Source organism: Aristolochia californica, unplaced genomic scaffold, assembly GCF_029961685.1.
Source record: "Aristolochia californica isolate CCGP_79_NKW_82.1479 unplaced genomic scaffold, dmAriCali1.0.hap1 SCAF_10, whole genome shotgun sequence".
NCBI classification, from domain to species: Eukaryota; Viridiplantae; Streptophyta; class Magnoliopsida; order Piperales; family Aristolochiaceae; genus Aristolochia; species Aristolochia californica.
The window spans coordinates 32,811,872-32,831,264 of NW_027181771.1; the positions used below are offsets into that span (position 1 = coordinate 32,811,872).

The following is a 19,393-nucleotide window of genomic DNA, read 5'->3' on the forward strand; positions in this document are numbered from 1 at the left end:
AATTTTATCCTAAAGAGTTCATAGAGGAAGAGAAGATGAGATTGCACCTCACCACCCTTTTTTCTTTGTAGAGGTAGTAGAGGGAGTATCAATGGATGGAGTCTCCCCATCCACTCTCCTTTTAACAGCAAGAAAGGATAGGTGGAAGAGGGACGAAGTGGTCCATGGTTGAAGTAATCAATGGTGTCCCATATAAAAAATAAAAATAAATCAAATCCGAAAAGCCAAGGACCCTCCACAGAAGATATCATGAGCACGTCTCTTCAGACTTGTTTTTTGCAGATATATATACTAAAGAGAAAGGAATCAACACGCAGAGCACTTAGTAGTATAAAGAAAGTGCCGCATTCTCTGGTAATCCCAATAGAACATTCTCCATTTCACCTTATCTTTTTCTTTCTCTTTCTCCCCAGAAAACAAGAAAAAGAAGATCCGTCTTCCATCTGCAGTGTCTGACCAGAGACCCAAAAAGAAAAAGCAATTAGGCACCAAACATGTGGATATCTCCATTAACTGCATGTGGGTAAGGTTCATCTCATTCACTTTTTTATATACAGAAACTCATCTCTTCAAATAAATCCACCAAGAATTCTATAACGTTATGTAGCAGCAGTTACCAGTCACCAACTCAGGGAATAAAATAGACAAAGAGGGGAGAGCTCAACCTAAGCAGAGGTTTGATTAGGTGAGCAACTGTGGCCAGACGGCTTGGGTTATGCCCGGTCAATGGGGCTTCCTGAAGCTTTCATGCAAATAATGCTGTCCCAATCAATATCTGCTGCGAACAACCAGACATTCTACACATGTACATTATTGAACATAATTTGATTGTGACACATATATTATTATAGCCTGCTATTCTCATAGAAGCCAACAAGACTCCATTTTACCCACTAAGTTATGAATATAACAATTATAACGAAAAAGTGGAGGAGGAAGGGGCTGATTTGAATAGCTCAGTTCTGATTCCCTCTGCAGCAGGTAATAGCCCATGACACATGATGTGTTTTTTGAAAGAAAAAAAAAAAAAAAACTTTACTAAACAGAATAAAGATGTAGAAACGATTTATGCCTTCTCTCAGTGAGAGGTCGAGAAGGAGCTATAGGTGCTTGTAATTCTTTTGATGACTTCATGTCCTGCTTTTCTTTTCAGTGAAGTTAACCTAAGGTAGGCACTTAAAACAATGATGAATTGAATTTAGTGAGAAAGGGAAATTCAGGTGCTTGAAGTCCCTGTAAAGATTGCAGAACTGATATTTGAACACAATGATGCTGCAATGCATATATAATTGCTCACTTAGTAATAAAACCATGAAGGAAACAATAATGACAATAAAATATTGATTGTATCTAAAAACAAGGAACTGGAATTTATAACAGTAACATATGGTGGTCTGATGAATTGGGAATTTTAGATACAAGGACCCGATCTTACATGTACACGAGAAGTAAAGGAAAAAAAAGAGCAAATTTCAGGAAGAGAGGAAGGGCAAGCCGCACCTGTCATCATCTGGGGGTATTACAAAATTTGATAACCAGGCGCAATAAAAAAAAGAGGTCCTGCCGAGCTCTGGCCCATGTAAACACGTACAGAACACTCTCCTGATGAAACCATCTACATGAAGCCCACTTTCGAAGCAAGGGAATTCTACATAAGGATCAAAGAAGTGGGTGGACTGATGAAACCTCAACCAAAAAACAGAGTGTTCAGTTTTGTCCTCTGGCTTGATCCCGTTCAAACCCACTGTTTTGTTTCCTATCATTGTCATCCCTTCTTGAGCGAGGAGGAGTACCTGGAGCCAAACGTGAACTTTGCACTGGTGGCTGCATATCAGGGTCGTATGTTTGTGAAGCAAGGTATGTGAGAGCTGTGACAACATCGGCTATGAGAGGTCTCATAGTGGGTTGCTCTTGAACGCACATGGCGGCAACAGCAAGTGCCTGATAAAGGCCTCTCATCGGATATTGACCTTGAAGCATTGGATCAGCCATTTGTGGAAACTTTCTCCTATCTTTGAACAGAGGGCGTGCCTGCAAGCATCCCAGGGGAAGGAACATTGACAAGGATCCATGGAAATAATATCATAAAATTATTCATTTGCATTTGACCATTTATATTTTTAAAGCGATTATTTATAAATAATTCAAATTCATTCTCAAGGAACAGAAAACATAGTCATCGAAGATTCGGGAAATATTGAGCTTTGATGAACATATTCCATTCTTTCTTTTTCTTCCCTACTTCATGAAAAGAGTAGTTTAATTAGAAGAAGGAAGCTCAGTAGAAGAGAAAGAATTTTATAGCACAAGCAACACGAAATGAAACTAAAGAAAACCTCAATAACTTGTTAGAAGGTTCCACATTATTATTTGGATAAAATTTCTTAAACTTGCAACTGGGACAAAGAACAAATAAGAGCCCTTCAAAAGACACTAGAATAGATTCAACCATAAAGACTTCATGCCTGCCCTCTATCCCCTACAAGAGAGATGAGCATTCCTCTCATAAAATATGAGAAGCAACAAATGAACACATGATCAAGCATAGCAGGAGAAATTTTATAAAAATGTAAAGAAAAACTAAAATTTTTGGTAAAGAATCATCAAAGAACAAGAATGAAAGAACAATAGCATAAACTGCACAACTTACCCATGCAACTAGATTGTGCTCCCCAGCACCTTTAGAATTGTCTATTGCTTTTCTGCCAGTAATGATCTCCAAAAGGACAACCCCGAAACTATAGACATCTGATTTCAAAGTTAGTTGTCCTGTCATTGCATACTCAGGTGCACAATACCCGTAAGTACCCATCACTCTTGTTGACACATGTGTCTTATCCCCAACGGGTCCCAGTTTTGCAAGACCAAAATCAGAGAGTTTAGGATGATAACCCTCTCCAAGTAAAATGTTTGAGCACTTAAGATCACGATATATGACAGGGGGGTTTGCTTTATCATGTAAATATTCCAGACCCTTTGCAGCACCAGCTGCTATTTTCATCCTTGTGTTCCAATCAAGAAGCTTTTTGTCAGATGGAAGGTCTGCACACTCAAATGGAGAAGAAAATAAATGATGAGAGAATGCCACACATAAAACGATGCTACTTTTATAGGTTGCCTATATACCATGCAGATGATCTTCTAAAGAGCCCAAAGGCATGTACTCATAAACCAGAAGCCTCTGATCACCATCAGCACAATATCCGATGAGATTAACAAGATTTGGGTGATGCAGAAGGCTAAGCATCAGCACTTCAACAAGAAACTCCCGGTTTCCTTGTAACCCATTCCGATCAAGTTGCTTGATAGCCACAACCTGTTCTGACACGATGTAACACTTAGGCAAAATATGACTTCGATTCACATTGATCAACTATAGGAAAGGCACAATGAAAGTATCACAACTTGGTCCAAGAGATATATATTCCTTCACTAGTTGCAATTAAGATTGAAATGGAAAATACAGGAAGTTTTCTGAAATCTAAGATCTAAGGATGTCAAATGAAATATTTCTCCATGTAGAAAGAGAGGATCATATATTATCATCTCAATAAAAGCTTAATAGGGGATTGGAATGGAAAAAAACTCAAATATATGGTAGATGTGAATCTTGCATAGAGGTTTGGAAACAATGAAAGAGTAAGGAAACAAGACAAATTGCTCTCTGGGTGTTTAAGTGTCAAACAAAATGGGCACTTCATCAGTTTAGAAAAATCGTGCCAGAAAGGTAATCCATCACAAATAGTGGAAATGTTTTTGTCTACCATCATGTTATCTTATTTTCCCCACAGAAGAAATGCTTTCAATATCAATTCTTTTGCTTGAGTGACATTATTAAAGTGAAATCTTAATGAAAAAGAAGAAACCAGGAAAAATTGCTCTGAATTTACCTGATTTGTGCTCTCCAATCTCCCTTTGTAAACTCGACCAAATCCTCCCTCTCCGAGAAGACAATCGGCCTTGAAATTCCTGGTTGCAGCAGCCAACTCACGAAATGTAAAAGTCTGAGCAGCAATATGCTCCGATTCATTCTTGGATATGTCCTTCTTCGAATCCAATGAGGGACTAACCTTTAATTTTTCTGAAAAATCAAAGTGAATTAATGCAATTCACATAGCAAACAAAATCATCACGTTAAACACATGCACCAGCCGCAGCTTGACTTCCATTTGGGAGAAAGTGATTTCCACCTGATAAAGAACAGACAAAGTAACATACACAAAAATCCAAGGAACCACTAAATTCACATAGGCAAAACAAAACACAGAATGATGCAAAACAACAAAACCTCTACGCGAATAGCTCAATACCCCCGCATCGACATCATCATATATTGTCTGGAATGGCGACTACCTGTCCTCCACAGAGGACAACAGTGACAGAAGGGTGCTAAGCTTGGAAAACAGAACATGGCTTTGCACCAGCTAGCATCCTTATGGGAGGAAATTAAAAAAAATGATAAAAAAACACTGAAAAGGCAGCTTTATTCGCTCGAAACATCTACGAATAAGACTATTAAACAAAGATACAAACAAGTCTAATGAACCTCTCCAAAACTAGCTTCCATCAAAAAGAGGATTTTTCCTCTAATTACAGACTGAGTTCAATGAACATGTAACTAATAGGGAACACTAATTCGTCACAAAGAATCAAATTTCACCATACGGAAATGAACAAAAAAGAAACCTATTTCAAGCCGATTAAAAAAAACCCAGTTGCAATTTAAAAAAAAAAAATCAAAGAAAGACTGAAGAAGTGAGCTTCTCATACTGATTCTATGTACCCCCATTATAGAATTCAACTGATTAGCCAAAACTAAACGAAACCTAGGTGAAAAACCGCACCCCACAATCGAAACAACAAAACTCATCACCAAAAAAGCCTCCAATTGTCCACTCGAAGCTTATTAGATTCACATTGAAAAACGCCAACAAGCCAACAGCGAAAACGATCTAAACCCGCCCGTCCCCAATCCACCCCAACAAACCCCGATGATCAAATGGTAGACCCACAAAAGCGCTCCCCCCGAAAGGCACTTGTTGAACCAACAAAGAAGAAGCCCTGCAAGAGCAAATGCAGAAAAACAACAGATTTCCAGTTTAGAACAAGGCTCGAACCTACCGGAAGCCGCAGCGATTTGAGGATCTGACTTATTCTTCTTCTTCGCCTTCCTGTTCGATTTTCCGGAGCATGGAAACCACCCCATGTCGAAATTCCCCGACCTGTGACCGAGAGAAGAGCGAGTCGATGTAGGGAGAGGAGAGTAGTAAAGGAAGAATAAAGGGAGAAAGACAGAGAGAGCAGAGGAAAGATGCAATGTTGTAAACTTTGCAATAATAATGTATGCGAGTAACGTGTATTATGTTTTGGCCATGCCTCTGCCGTTTCCAAAACATCCTTCAGAGGTCTTGTCAAAGACAACATCTCCTAAAAAATAAAAATAAAAATTCTATGGATATTTTATTTCTCAAAATAATGTGTTTATATTTTTATTTATTAAAATCATATTTTATTTCTCACCCCTTTTGTCTCTGTCCCCTTGATCTCAACCCTCTTTTAAATTAATCCATTAATTTAATATTTTATTTTTCTCCTTGATTATACAAAGGATTTAGCTATTTGAAATTTGGAATATTTATTTATTAAACCTTATTTAATGGCTCAGAATTCAATTTTTTTTTTAAATGGATTGCATGGGACATTATTTTTTAAAAATAAATAGTTTTTTTTTTCCATTTCAGGGCTGGGTTGCCAACAAATCAAACCAGGAAATGTGAAGTAGGAATTAGTAAATTAATCATATTCTGAACCTTTTATTGTTCTAAAATTTTGGTTTGGGCTACTTGTGAGAATTGAAACATAAGATGTGACAACATGAAATATGACAAAATACATATTTGCATATTGTACATGACACATGGTTATCTTTCTAGGATTAGAACATCAAAATATCCCCTATATTTTGACTTGTAATTTTGTGAAATACTCAATTTATTCAAGATCTACATAAGTGATTTGGAGACCAGTTGTAACTAATACATATTTTTAGATAAGCTTCGTTTGTGCCGCCATAAGAAAACAAAAACAAATCGATGGAAACTTGTTTTCTCATTGAAATTTTTTCTTTGACTAGTTTTCTTACTTTTGTATAGGCATAGGAAACAATGAAAAAATAATTTAGAGATTTCGTATTTATACTAGGAATAAATTTCTTTGTCATATATAATACAAAATTCAAAGTTCAAAGGAACATGATGTAAGTGGTGAAGAACCACTTTCGTCTTTCTTGGTTTATTTTTTTCCTATAATTTCCTATTAGAGCAATAGAAAACTCACTTTTCTATCATTTTTAACAGTAAGATAAATAAAACCAAAAATGACACGTCTTTTTTTCTTACATTTTTCCATTAGCACAAACACACCCTTAAATAGAACCCTAAATAAATAATACCTAAAATTAATAGTATATAGACGACAAGGATTTGTGAGCATTTTTTTATAGAGATAGAGATAAACATAGTGATAGACATAAAGATAATGATAGAGATAAAGATAACTAGTGTTTGAATTAGAGATACACTCAGATTGTAAAATCCTGATCACCTACAATCTCTCTGTGTAATTCTATAAATAGTTTACACCTAATCAATAATAATCATAACAATATTATTCATCATTCCTATATTTTATATTTTTATCATTTCATTAAGGCATAAAGATTTCAATTTGAAACTTAAGGGCACATTGATATTGTTGTAATATTTTTTTGTCACATATATTAAATTATAATAAACTTAATTAAATTAGAAGCAAAACACAAGCAAGATATGTCAAAAACTGTGTAACACTCCACAAACACTACATCCTAATCATAATGTCTGATGCTATATTGCATTGTATAAAAGCTTATAATATGTATTGGCCGATATGGACAATATGTGTGTTAATCAACTAGATATCATATCTGCCTTCAGATCCTTGACTTGTGACAATGAAATTAATGATTTAAATTGCACAATCATATCCTTGAATGATCAGCATCAGGCCATGGGATATTTTGTACCATTTGGGGTTGAATTTTCAAACCTGTCCCTTTGGCCACCTCCGGTTCTCACCCCATTTAAGTTTTCAGAGAGAAACCTATCCTCCATCCCACCTCAACAAAGTTGGGACAAATTCTCGGTTTAACCAACCTCATTTCCTAATTTATTAGCGCATTTTGATATACTAAGGCTTATAATCTGGAAACGAATTCCTCAAGATCTGACACATACCAGGCAATACCGATATCACGGATTGACATGCACCCGCATGAAACAAAATTCAAATCTAAACAAAAACGTTTCTCAATTTGATAAGAAACCACGTATCACGCTTTGATTAAATAAATGACCCAGTGGGAGCAAACAGAGAGTATTAGTTGGGAATTTAACCTGGATCAGATGGCCACGGTCGCTGATTAATTACTTGTTGGAAGAAACTTTGGCTGTCTGATGGTTGTAGCTTGTCTTGATCAAATTCAAACCAGGGATAGCGTCAGCATTTGTGTCCTCGTTCAAAATTGAAGATATTAAAATTCAGACGCCGAAGCAGCAGATTCCAGTTCACTGAGAAGCTCTTATCCTGCACGTAGAAAAAGAGAGAAGGGGGTAATCTAACTTTGATAATTTTCCAGTTTTTGCTTATCGCCAGAACACAAGTCACTCATTTCAATTTCCCAAGTGACAGAAAATTCTCCTTGCTTATCTCTTGTTGCATTTCCTTTTTCTTCTGTAACAGGGAGAGCAGAGTGAAGATAACCTGTGGAAGAATGTGGAGTACATAAACAAAATTCTGTTAGTATAATTTAAATGTTTTACAATTATAACAGAAGAATTACTATTTTAATTTAGTATTTAGAAATATGATAGTAAAAAAGGTAGATGAGGCCAAAGGATTAAAGCCAAGAGATTAAAAAAAAATCTTTTAAATATGTTTACCAAACAATACAGAAATTTAAAATATTAAATAAAAATTATGAAGTGGGTTGCTGCTTAATTCAGGATCAAATTTCATTTCTCTATGCATGCATTTTATCTACCACTGGTTTCAACAATAGGCTACTTAATGGAGATTCAGGTTTCTGTCATAACAAAATATTGAAACTCCAATTTCATTAAACATATTCGGAAAGTAAAACGAAATATTTATATTGTCATTTAACAATAATATACGAGGACCGCATAGAAATATAATACTAAAAAGCATCAACATGATTCAAAGGGTATCGCATCATGTAGAACAGTATATAACATGAATGATACTCTCCATTGGGTTGAACAAGTGTCCCTGCTACTCGTAATACCTTATTGAATCAGTGATGAATTACTGGAGCAGGAAATAAGAGTCCTACTTCAGGTTGCCGTTATCTGCAATAGTCCTGCAAAACGTTAATTAGAAGCTTAAAGCTTGGAAAGTGGATCATTCCTCCAGTACTTTGGATCAAAAAATTAAAAATTAAAAATTAAAAATAAAATCCTCCAAAATGGGACGGTGCATGTACCTCACGGTCTCTCCTGCCAGCACCCATGTTTGCCATCTACCAGAACAAAGATTTAGAGGTAGAGTAGACGAGCTATAGAAGTCATTCATATGCAAACATGCATTATAGTTCTGGAAAAATAATCTACAGAGCAATGCCAAGGAAGAGAACAAGACTCCCACTAAACATGGGTCGTCCAATTAAATGAGCCAATGGAAGAGAACTCGCACATAAGGTAGCCTTACAGCAGCAGTTTCATTCACACGGTAGTGAAAGGGGAACTACAAATACTTAAAAGTGAACAAATAAAGCAAATTACAGACAGCAGCAGTATGTTGCGTAACAAGTAAAAGTGATACATGAAATGTCTATGTTTAATGTCTGCAGGCATGAAACCAGAGGAAGAATACCATGGTTTTGGAAACATGGAATTTTTTAACATTCAGATGCCTTCTCCACGAATTTGATAACCAAAATTCTTCCATAAACCAGCTTAGCATTTGCATTGATCTGGGAATAATAACTTCTTCTGTAGTAAAGTATAAAATCATGGCTTCGATTTACTGGGAGTTCGTGAATCAGGGTCTGAAGCTGCTGGATTTAACCTTTTGGAACGGGGCATTTCATGATTGTGCTTTCCCTCATAGGTCGTGATGAGATCTTTTGGGTCATCAGATGCCCTCTCTACATGCTTCCGCACATTGCACTTGAGACTGGTACACCTGTAATAGCTTCTGCAAATAGCCGTGTGACAGAAAGATGGAGCTTCATTTACAGTAAAATAGAAAATCTTAATGGTGTCAATGAACGGAAAACTGACAAAGATTCAAATTGAAGCAAAGGTAGCACAGCTGAAAGAATCACTCTTCTCTTTGCTTCTCATAACAAAATGACAGAGAAAGAAGTACCCTTTTCAGCACTTGAAACATTTACCAACCTGGGATATGGATTTCCCTTCACAATCTTTTGCCCATATTTTCGCCAGCGGAAGCCATCACCAATAATCTCAGGTTCCAATGAGGTTTGCAACACAACTTGAGTTTGCTGAACACCTTGCACTGCTTCAGTGACTAGATCTTCACTTTTCCTGAGAGAGGAGACAGAAGTGAATAAGCATGGAAAGCAATGTTTTTTATCAATACGTTTTTTTTTTTAAATTTAAACAGCAGTAACACCAACTTACTAGCCATCCATAGAGTAGAATAATCATGTTATTGTCATAAATATCTTTTCTTCTAGTGAGAAGATTGTGAACGAATAGTATCATGCTTTAAAAAATGAAAGAAATTTCCTAGGAATAAATCAGCCTCCTTTCCAAATAAGTAGCAAAAGACACTTCTAGTTTTCATGCTAATATCTTCCTATCACAATCCAATCAAGGCACAAAACCCACAATAAAAAACCACCATACTCTCTGAATGAACAGCCACAGATATTAAAGAATGCAATGCACCCACAGTTTTTTTAGCAAAAGTAACTTCTTTGTACTGGAAAGAATTTTTGCAGCCATACAGGGTGCTTGTCTGAATTACTTTTCACTTCATAAATGGGGAAAAGCACTTCCTCAAAAGAGCCAAAAGAGAGCTCTTTAAAGGGAGTTAATTCCTACAATTGCAAGAGGAATATTTCTTTTTGGCTTTTGAAAGGTTTTATTTCCTTTTTTTTTATTGGACGATATATGCTCTATAAGTAAAAATGTTTCCACGAAGTGAAAATATAATGAATTTTTTAACGAATTTAACTATACAAGGAAGGCCTTCTCAGGGCATCTCTGAAGAAAGGAGTAGAAAGCACCTGCATCAACTTAACTGAAATTGACCAAAGAAGTACCTATTAATAAAGGTTACCTCCTAAGACAACAAAAAATTACAAAATCCTGCGGCAATGATGCTGTAATATTCAGATTAAGTTACTACCTTTTCTTGCAATTGGGTTCATCTTCATTTTCATCTACTCTGCTTACTTCCTCACAATCAGCATTAATCTCACAAGAATTATCTGGAGTTGCCCCACCACTACCACTGACCCCTGCATTGACAATTGAATCATGCAGAAAAAGTGTTTTCCCTGAGTAATTGGCATTTGTCGAGAAGCCCGGATCACTTTGACTATCGATTCTACTATCAGATCCTTCATTCATCCCCGGAAATGAATTACTCCATAATAGAGTCCCATTATCTTTCTCCCTTTTATCAGATGGAAAAGCTTGACTCTGAGCTCCAGAAGAGAATCTTTTAGGAGGGTTTGGCTTTGGATGGTTGTGCTCACCCTTGTATACAATCTCTGCAATCTGCCCATCATGAGATCTCTCAACCTTTTTCTTAACAGGGCAGTTTGGGTTTGTACATTTGTAGTAACTTCTTGGGTACTCACTACCTTTAACTTGCTTTTGCCCATACTTTCTCCAGTTGTACCCATCATAAGATGATCTATCTCCACTTGTTGATGGTAGCAGAAGTCTCTGATTAGATTCTATGTTGTGTGATGAAGATTTTGAGTGAGTAACTATTTGGTGAATATCTTCTTGGGATGTGATCCTTTGGTTAGGATTTGAACAAGCATGTACTTGGATATGGTTGACTAATTTCTCTGAAGTTTGAAATTGAGACTGCACATGTGCTACTTCTTGGTGATGACTACCATCGAAATCTCCCTGCATTCAAATAAATAGCATTAAGAAGAAAATGCAACATATGTCCATTGTAACTATAGTAAGAGAAGAAGAGTGAAAGAGAAAATCCTGACCAAGTTTGATAAAAGGGATACAGTGGTCTTAGAAACAAGTTTTGCCGAAGGTTTGTATACCAAAGTGGAATTCCTGTCTGGTTGTGGATTCTTTTCAGACGAAGAAGAGACTGAAGTTCCAGATACCTGCAATGAAGATTTCCACAGACCAGTAGAAGGAAGAGTAGTCAAATTCTGATGTACTAAACAAGCAGTGACTAACACACAAAAGGCTCAAAGACACAACATCAGAATTCACCTGTGGTGAAGCCAATGTTGCAGTAGTTTGTGCTAAGTTGGGGTTGAACCGTACAGTCTTGGGTCTAATTGGTAGTGTTGTTTCGGTAAAACTAGGAGGAGAGGTATTAATGGCTCCTGCAAGAAGCTCTGTAAAGGACTTGAAACTGGAACTAGAAGGTCTTGATGCCACAGGTTTGGCAATAACCGGCCTCTCTGCTTCGCTAACTTCCATTTGTAGTTAACCATCAACGCTCATCTGTTTGTGAAACTAGATCAAAATTTCATAAATTTGGGAAATACTGAAGGTAGATCACTGTAGCAAATGTTAAATGTAGGTTATGCTGGGACAAATATGACTGCAATGTTCAAATCCTGGACTCCCTCCTTCAGACCCATGACCATCTGCTTTTAATATTCATGTTTCCTTTGAAAGGCATAAACAACAGCTAATATCACAAGCCTGAGCCAATATGAATGATTAAGAATAATCACACCCTGACAAGGTTAAAATTTCCAAATTCTGAACAGTAAAGATAACCCCATACACTCACAAAATAAGGTATGTGCATTAAATTGCTTGTCATTACACAAAAAAAAAAAAAAAAAAAAAAAAGAATGACCATCCCCACAAGTATTGCTTGCTGATTTCACTGTTTTTTTACTATAATGAGAAGACCGTACATGGACAACAGTTGCAGCAGATACCTATTGTTTAATCTGAAAGTCCAGATGAAACTAAATTTGCACATCCAAGCTACATAGAGCAGAAATGTGCTTGCCTTCATCAAATCTTAAAAACAGAGAAAAATGCATAAAGACCACTTGTTCTGTACGGTAGTGTCTGAAAAATTATAACGGACATTAAGATGGGAGGAATTCAGTAAAGATCAAACTAATACTTGCAAGAACAAGCTGAAGAATAATCAGGCTTAAAGGCTGTGCCGACTGAGACTCAGTAGACGGGAACAGTTATTCAAGAAGAAATAGTCCCTAACCATCAAACCTGTGACGTTTTAAGATAAATAAATATCAACAGGAAAGCCAGATTTTTCCAGTTGGTTGACTTTTGAAGCATTTGGTTTTCCATGGTTGGGCCTCTCCGTTGGCTGGTGCAGTTATCCCACGTAAAATGCTGCATTTGTGGAGACAAATGCGTTGATTGTCCCCCTCTTAGGTTTTCAGAGGAGGGAGTCCACAACAGTGTGTCAGCCACAGAAAAAAAAACTAGGTTCATAAAAGATTATGTTTGAAATGGTTTGCATTAAGACCGGATCCCCATCCTTTTGACACATGCTAACTAATGAAAAAAGTTACAAAACGGACAAAGAAAACCAAGATTACACACAAGTACTCAGCTCGCACCATGTCAAGCATTAAGATTAGGTTTGAAATGGTTTGCATTAAGACCGGATCCCCATCCTTTTGACACATGCTAACTGATGAAAAAAATTACAGAACGGACAAAGAAAACCAAGATTACACACAAGTAGTCAGCTCGCACCATGTCAAGCATTAATTTTGGAGCAAATTAAGTCCATATATACCAAGCAAGACCTTAAGCGTCATAAGAACAATAAAAGGAGATGCAGAAACTACACTTAAAATATGAAGCAGCTTCAGATATACCGCACAAAAATAAAATAAGAAGCCACATTAAACAAGAAACTTCAACCATGATCTATGAAAAACAGATAAGAGAGAGAGAGAGAGAGAGATTAGATGAAGCAAGAGAGATGAACTAACCAGAAATTACTTGATAAGCTTACCGTTCAAAATAATGTCTGCACTTTGACAAGAGGTACTGTAGCAAAAAGCCTGCCAGAACGGAGAGAAAACAAGACCAAAGAAAATGCTCAACTACGGTAAAGTACTCCGAACGTGGCGGAGGTTGCCAGTTGAGAGTAACCTTCTGCGACGAGGAAGAAGAAGCAGAAACGAAAGAGTCGATTATACAAGTCAGTAGCGGTTGAATGGAGGATCAAAAAGGGCGAAGAACAAAAGTAAAGTCGGATGAGATCAGTTGGAAGAACAAATGCGGTCTCTTTCTCGAGAAAGAGTGAAATCGAAGATAAAGCAGCTGAAAAAGCTGCTTTTCTTCTGCAGTTCTCCGTACAGCAAGCTCGAACAGACTAGTACAAGAAACATTCCAGGTTCCGTTTTCCTCGCTTTTCTTATTTCTCGTATTTATGAATTAACTATTTTATACCTGAAACTATATATTGTTTTCTCGTGCTTTATCTAACTGAATTTACGAAGCTGCCCCCTAATCAACAAAGAGTATATAACTGTATAATTTTAAAAGATTAATTAGCTGGATTTTTTTATAAAAATATTTAATTAAACTAACTCTATGTTTTAAATTAAATTTTAAATATAAATTAATTATCTAAGTACTTTTTTACCAAATTTGTTATCCAAATAAGAGGGGGTAAAATGGGAAAATAAAGAAATTGGAATTAGGTGGGGGTGGGGCAAAGAAAGTTTGGTAGGAGACGTTAGCACGTGGGATGTTACGTACCACTTTCTCCCTCAGCTATTTCATCTTCTTCCGCCGCACCCCGCTCAGGTGCAAACTGACTTTCAACGGTTGGACTGGTAGTTGATGCTCCCCCTCTTCTGCCACTTTTCCAGGTAACGGACCGAACACTGTCAGCCGTTCGATTGGGATCGGTTAGGATAAGGAGACAGCCCGGTGCTCGATAGCGATCGGCATCAAATAATACAGACGAAGAGAAGAGGCCGCCGTTGCGCCGCAAACTGGCTTGAAAGACCTGTGAGGTGATTCTCTCGTTCTCTGCGTCCATTTCGCGGGGCCCATCCTGTCCCACCAACTTCGTTACCTTCATTGAGCCTGTAGATAATCGAATCCAAAATGTTAAGATTGAATACACTGGGAGTTGGGGATGATCGATGGAGATCACCTTATAATTACAGTACTTTGGAATTTAATATGAATTAAATCTCCAAATTTTGCTGGGTTGAGATTGCCATTTTTCGAACTGTTAATACTGATTCATTCTTACATATCTATTAATTGATTTCCTTAGTAATATTGACATGGGAAAACGCAACTAAAGAAAAACACATAAATCTGGTTGCTAAGGAGAGAAGAGGAAGCAAATTAGGCTTGAAATTATGTATGAGAAGCGTTCAGCTGGAAATATTTCTTCAGAAAGTTATCCAGACACACAAGACAATCTCTCCGTCATTCCCCAGTCAACTAATGCTGTGAAGTCCTCAGTTGGCAAATAATAGTGGCAATAAAGACAAGGTACAACGGCCACAGTAATCTGAAAGGTTCCCTGCACCAAGAACACTGTAACAAGTACCATGTTCCTTGAAGGCCCAAAATTTTTTGAGGAACGACCAAACTGGGCGATAAACTGCAACTGCATTTTCAGCTATATCTCAATCTTCAAGCTGTCATATGAGAGTCCCAGGAAAGAAGTATTCAACGCTATTTTCCTTCACTCTGAAGTGGAACGAGCGTATCTTGTTAACTGCATGATCCTGTTCGGTGTTCCCCTTGTTTACAACTGTCAACTGCAGTGATTGAAAATTTTGAGAGAAATATCTCCAGATGAGGAAAATAACAAAGTGATAAAAGAAAGAAAGATTCCTACAAGAAAAGGCAAAAGTGACGCTATGCATTAGGTAATGTTCTTAATCACTAAAGAATTTTTTTGGTGTTGATCAAACCCACAACCTCATTTCAATAACCAATCATTGTAGCCATTTGGACAACAGCTGAACCTATGAAGTGAATGCATATAGTACCCAATCTGCCAAGAATGATGTCTGGTTAAGGTTTCACTCGGATGACCTAAAGACCACGAGAAAGTTTGTTTCTTAAAGGAGGATTTGGCTCACTCATTGACTGCACCGTGTTGACAAAAGTTATGAACCAACAAAAAGCACTGGTTGGGACATGACAACCACCCAAGGTGCAGCAAGATTTTGCTAAAATTCTCTCTCTGAATACAAGACACTAACTGGAATTATAATACCTGTCCATGTACATCAGCAGCCACACCGGTTGATAAAGGTTCAGCCTTTATGAGAACATCTGCAAGGTGTTCCAACTGTAAATTGAATCTTGTGTCTGCCATGCTTGAATATATATCTTCATGATTCAGCATAACCACCGAGCAGTTCTGAAAGGAAACTCCATGAACAGGCCCTTTGGGAGCTAACGAGACAATAAAAGATACAAGAACAGAAAAACATGAAAGATATCAAAGGGTACAATCGATTGACGGGAGGGTTCTCTCCTAGTCAAATAATCAACAAGTAAGAAATATCTTTCTCATTATGATAAAAAAATTAAAAACCGATGAGAAAGCCATGCAAATCTATCTATAAGAACACAATTGTTTAAGTTGTTGGCCAGATAAAAGAAAATATAAAGTGTAGGATTATCCCACCAGTTCTGATGTTAAGGTGCGACAATAATGCAGAAAGTCCAAGACATGAGCTGTCGAGCCATGACAAGCTACATCCAGAAGAGAAACATCATCAATTATGACACTGATGCACCCCTTGCTGGATTCAGCAGTGGCGGTCTCAATGGCTCTTTCAATTTTCCTATACAAGTCAACCAGTCCACTTTTTTTCATTCCTCCGTCATCACCTAATATCCAAGACGATCAATGAATTTCCATATCATGTTCAAATCAACTGAGCATGATGTAGCTTAAGCTGTGTTTCAAGTATGATTTATGTTCAGATGGCATGCAAAACATAAGTAAACCAAACAAAAATAGAACAAAGAAAAATCAAATAGGAAAAAAAAAATTTTGGATGTTGATTACACACACTTGCTACACCCTTTAATCCCAGTGAGACTCCCCCCTCCCCCATCTCTTTGAGGCCATTGAGCCAAAGGCCCAGTGCACTTGGAAACTATACATAACAGTAAAAAGTTATTCTGATCACCAGTTCTACATCTGAGATGTTCAGATAGCTAGGTACAGAGCATATAAACTTTCTAAAATAAAACCTATAAACAACACCAGCTGATGCATTGCCCCATGGATGAGATGGTCTAGAATTTCATAATTACTCAAAAACCTAATTATACAAGTAGAAGATCTCAACTTCAGGATAGAAACAAAAATGAAGAAGTATGATCGTTTTCAAGGAAAAAAACTCAACTATCTTAATCATTCATTGAAAGACCTCTCAATAGAAAGCATTGCACTCAGCATTATTCTTGGACCATAGCCTATCCCCACTCTCTTTTAATGACCAATTGGTGAACACAGGATTGCTCCAAAAAGAGTTTCTTGAAGACCGAGAATTTTTTCTTCTGAATTATATGTTTTTTGAAAGACTATACCAATTCCATATACATCCATTTGTAAAATGAGAAAGAAGCTTCTTTACCTGATCTGCTCACCTGGACAATCCAATTTAAGCATATCAAAGAAAACAAAGCTCTTGTTCTCCATCTGGGTCATTAAATTGCATCCCTGTTTTATATAATGTACATCACAACAGTTTTTATGGAACAAAGGATGTACCAGAAATATGATCTCAACAACAGACAAATAGCAACAATGAGGATGTACCCAAACTTAATGTATGAAAAATCCTAAGATGAACATAGAACTGGGATCCAAGAACAAAACTCCATGGAAAGTAAGAATGCCTTTTTTAAACAACAAATTGATGAAACTCTTGCATAAGAATTTAAATTATCATTCTTCCGAATGGAAAAAAAAAAGTATCTTTTCTGACACATTTTCTTAAGAGTAGGAAATCAGTAATTGTACAAGACTACAAAATCTCTCAAATATCTCCAAGCATAATAATGAAGCCAAAACCAAAACGCAGAAATATTAAGAAAAAATAATTTTGAATCATCTAAAAGTTGCAAATAGCAAAAAAAGCAGATAAGCCTCAAACTTATAAAAAAAAAAACTACCAAATACCACATATTTGGGCTCTCATTTTCTAGCACTTTTGACAGAACCTAGGTATTACATTACCCTAAGCTAGAAGACCTCTAATAGAATCTAGAAACATCAATTGAAGTAGATTAAGTAGGTCTGGAAGTAAAAAGTAGGTTTTGTGGATGTCTGAATGAAATTCGACTTGGTGGCCAAGACATGAAATAAGGGATAGCCCCAGGATAAAAGTGTTTTTCACTCTTCTGTCAATTTATACACAACAGAACTTAAATATAGCTGACATCAATTTATGCAGCTTCACTTTAGTAAAATTTCAACTTTATCAAAATGACAGTTACAGTTCCCCTACTTTTGGTGTCTTAATTTCTTATCACAAAGAAGCAAATAATAATAAATAACAACTGCTATCTTGTAGCATATAAGAGCTTCTTTGTTAGGATGCCAGCTCTACACATACTCTTTAATCATTATTTAGTTTAAATGATTATGAAGACTGCAGACACTTGACAATTATGTTCAAATCCCTAAAGTGTCAATTCAAATCATAGGGTTGTAGACAGTAACAGGAAAACATAAAAAGCACTCAAGAAAGAAAATCGATAAGTAAAACGCAAAGAAAAGGAGAGAAGATTACAAGTTTTCTTAAGATGCGCTCATAATGGGAGAAAGGCTGAGCAAGGGCAACAAACAGGACCATCCCAGGTGCACCATTACTGATGGCAAATGCACGTTTCACAATGTGGTGCAGTATAAATGCACCATTTGCCTCCACGCAATCTTCGACGAGAATGATTCGGCCATTTGAAGGCCCCAAGGCTTCCTCGAGAAGATTAACCGCAGCGTTGTTCATCACTGTTTGAAGAATTATATTAAAAAAAAAAGCTAGAGATTCAACTGCTGAAACAAGGAGAAAGTGGAACAAGATATAAACTTCTGTTAGTGTCCAAGGAAAAAGAACCTAGTTATAAGCTTGGAGCTGTGGATTCCGTAAACAGCCGCAGGGACCCGTTGTTTGAGATTTCTGATGTTGATTGCTGAATAAAACATAGTTGATTAATTTAAGCGGAACTACCCGATTCCAAAACAAATATATCAGTAACGAATAACAGCAATAAAAATGATAATCATGACAATAATATCACCATCGTGTATGGAATCATATTCGAGCTTTTATTTATTAAGAAATGGCACCGAGAATCCATACCTTCGACGCTTCGACAGTTTTTGTGGTATGAAAGTCTGTCCAGATGGAATTCGTTACTCTGAACCCCTCGCACAAAGAAGCGGCTTCTGAAATACGAATCGAGGGCTTTATGATATGAAGCTGCCTACAGACTGTTGAGAGTTAATGGAACTCACGATACAGCAGAAGCGAGAGGAGGGCACCGTATAGGGTTTTACGGGGAACCCGACCCGACGACGATGTTTTTCTATCCTCAAACATAAGATGATAAAAGTTTTAAATTCAAAATCTGTTTGAATTTGAATATATCAATAAGGCCCGTAACAGGCTTGAGCAGTGGACAAGGCTTGTGCATAATGAAAACGTTTTTTCCATTCGGAACTTTACCTTCTTTATGCAAAATCTCCGATTTCTTTGACATTTGAATCTCTAACGAGTTTGTTTTTTGGAAGAACAACGTTCTTCATGAAGTGTTTTTATTTTTTTCTTGAAACGATGATTGTCATTCCAGGGGTAGAAAGTTGCAGACGAATATGCAGAATACTTGAAGATATGAAATTGATCTTCCGAATCCTACATTCTGTCGCACAGCCGACACTGTCTTCCTTCTTTCCATTGAGCAGGAGACTGAATTGCTAACAAGGTTGCGCTTTCTCCTCGTTTACAAAATGCATGTAGATAGATAACAGCGGCTTCATTGAACTAGGCCGATTTCAGGATATGAAGGTTGTAGAACCTGAAACAATCAGTCGCACTGAAGAGTCTTTTTCAAGTTTCACTGATAATTATTTTTATCTTTTTGAAGTGGAATCC

The 19,393-nt window shown here is 36.9% G+C and overlaps 3 protein-coding genes across 7 annotated transcripts; all 3 read right to left on the minus strand.

Moving 5' to 3' along the window:
- Positions 1–193: 193 nt before the first annotated feature.
- Positions 194–8,420, minus strand: LOC137936857 (probable serine/threonine-protein kinase PBL7). Of its 3 annotated transcripts, XM_068781795.1 has the most exons (7): positions 8,345–8,420; positions 7,434–7,800; positions 5,122–5,222; positions 3,891–4,081; positions 3,127–3,316; positions 2,651–3,042; positions 1,299–2,031 (listed from the first exon to the last, which is right to left on the minus strand). In XM_068781795.1, the coding sequence occupies exons 3-7, from the start codon at positions 5,204–5,206 to the stop codon at positions 1,708–1,710; spliced, it is 1,182 nt and encodes a 393-aa protein (XP_068637896.1). In that variant the 5' UTR covers positions 5,207–5,222; positions 7,434–7,800; positions 8,345–8,420; the 3' UTR covers positions 1,299–1,707. The 3 variants fall into 3 exon arrangements, 2 of the variants coding, with proteins under 2 accessions (XP_068637896.1, XP_068637887.1); XR_011109585.1 differs by lacking the exons at positions 7,434–7,800; positions 8,345–8,420 and adding an exon at positions 194–452 and having other exon boundaries at positions 1,501–2,031; positions 5,122–5,316; XM_068781786.1 differs by lacking the exons at positions 7,434–7,800; positions 8,345–8,420 and having other exon boundaries at positions 5,122–5,316.
- A 277-nt stretch (positions 8,421–8,697) lies between these two features.
- On the minus strand, positions 8,698–13,595 carry LOC137942515 (WRKY transcription factor 44-like). Of its 2 annotated transcripts, none has more exons than XM_068788203.1 (6): positions 13,252–13,595; positions 11,505–11,741; positions 11,267–11,392; positions 10,438–11,174; positions 9,459–9,608; positions 8,698–9,255 (listed from the first exon to the last, which is right to left on the minus strand). In XM_068788203.1, the coding sequence occupies exons 2-6, from the start codon at positions 11,715–11,717 to the stop codon at positions 9,069–9,071; spliced, it is 1,413 nt and encodes a 470-aa protein (XP_068644304.1). In that variant the 5' UTR covers positions 11,718–11,741; positions 13,252–13,595; the 3' UTR covers positions 8,698–9,068. The 2 variants fall into 2 exon arrangements, with proteins under 2 accessions (XP_068644304.1, XP_068644305.1); XM_068788204.1 differs by having other exon boundaries at positions 13,229–13,595.
- Positions 13,596–14,584: 989 nt separating this feature from the next.
- On the minus strand, positions 14,585–18,993 carry LOC137942517 (elongator complex protein 6). 2 transcript variants are annotated; one of them, XM_068788205.1, is made up of 8 exons: positions 18,968–18,993; positions 18,602–18,827; positions 18,356–18,431; positions 18,032–18,249; positions 16,884–16,956; positions 15,910–16,115; positions 15,493–15,639; positions 14,585–15,028 (listed from the first exon to the last, which is right to left on the minus strand). In XM_068788205.1, exons 4-8 carry the CDS (start codon positions 18,245–18,247, stop codon positions 14,909–14,911), a joined length of 762 nt encoding a protein of 253 aa, XP_068644306.1. In that variant the 5' UTR covers positions 18,248–18,249; positions 18,356–18,431; positions 18,602–18,827; positions 18,968–18,993; the 3' UTR covers positions 14,585–14,908. The 2 variants fall into 2 exon arrangements, with proteins under 2 accessions (XP_068644306.1, XP_068644307.1); XM_068788206.1 differs by lacking the exon at positions 18,968–18,993 and having other exon boundaries at positions 18,602–18,837.
- Between the last annotated feature and the right edge of the window lie 400 nt (positions 18,994–19,393).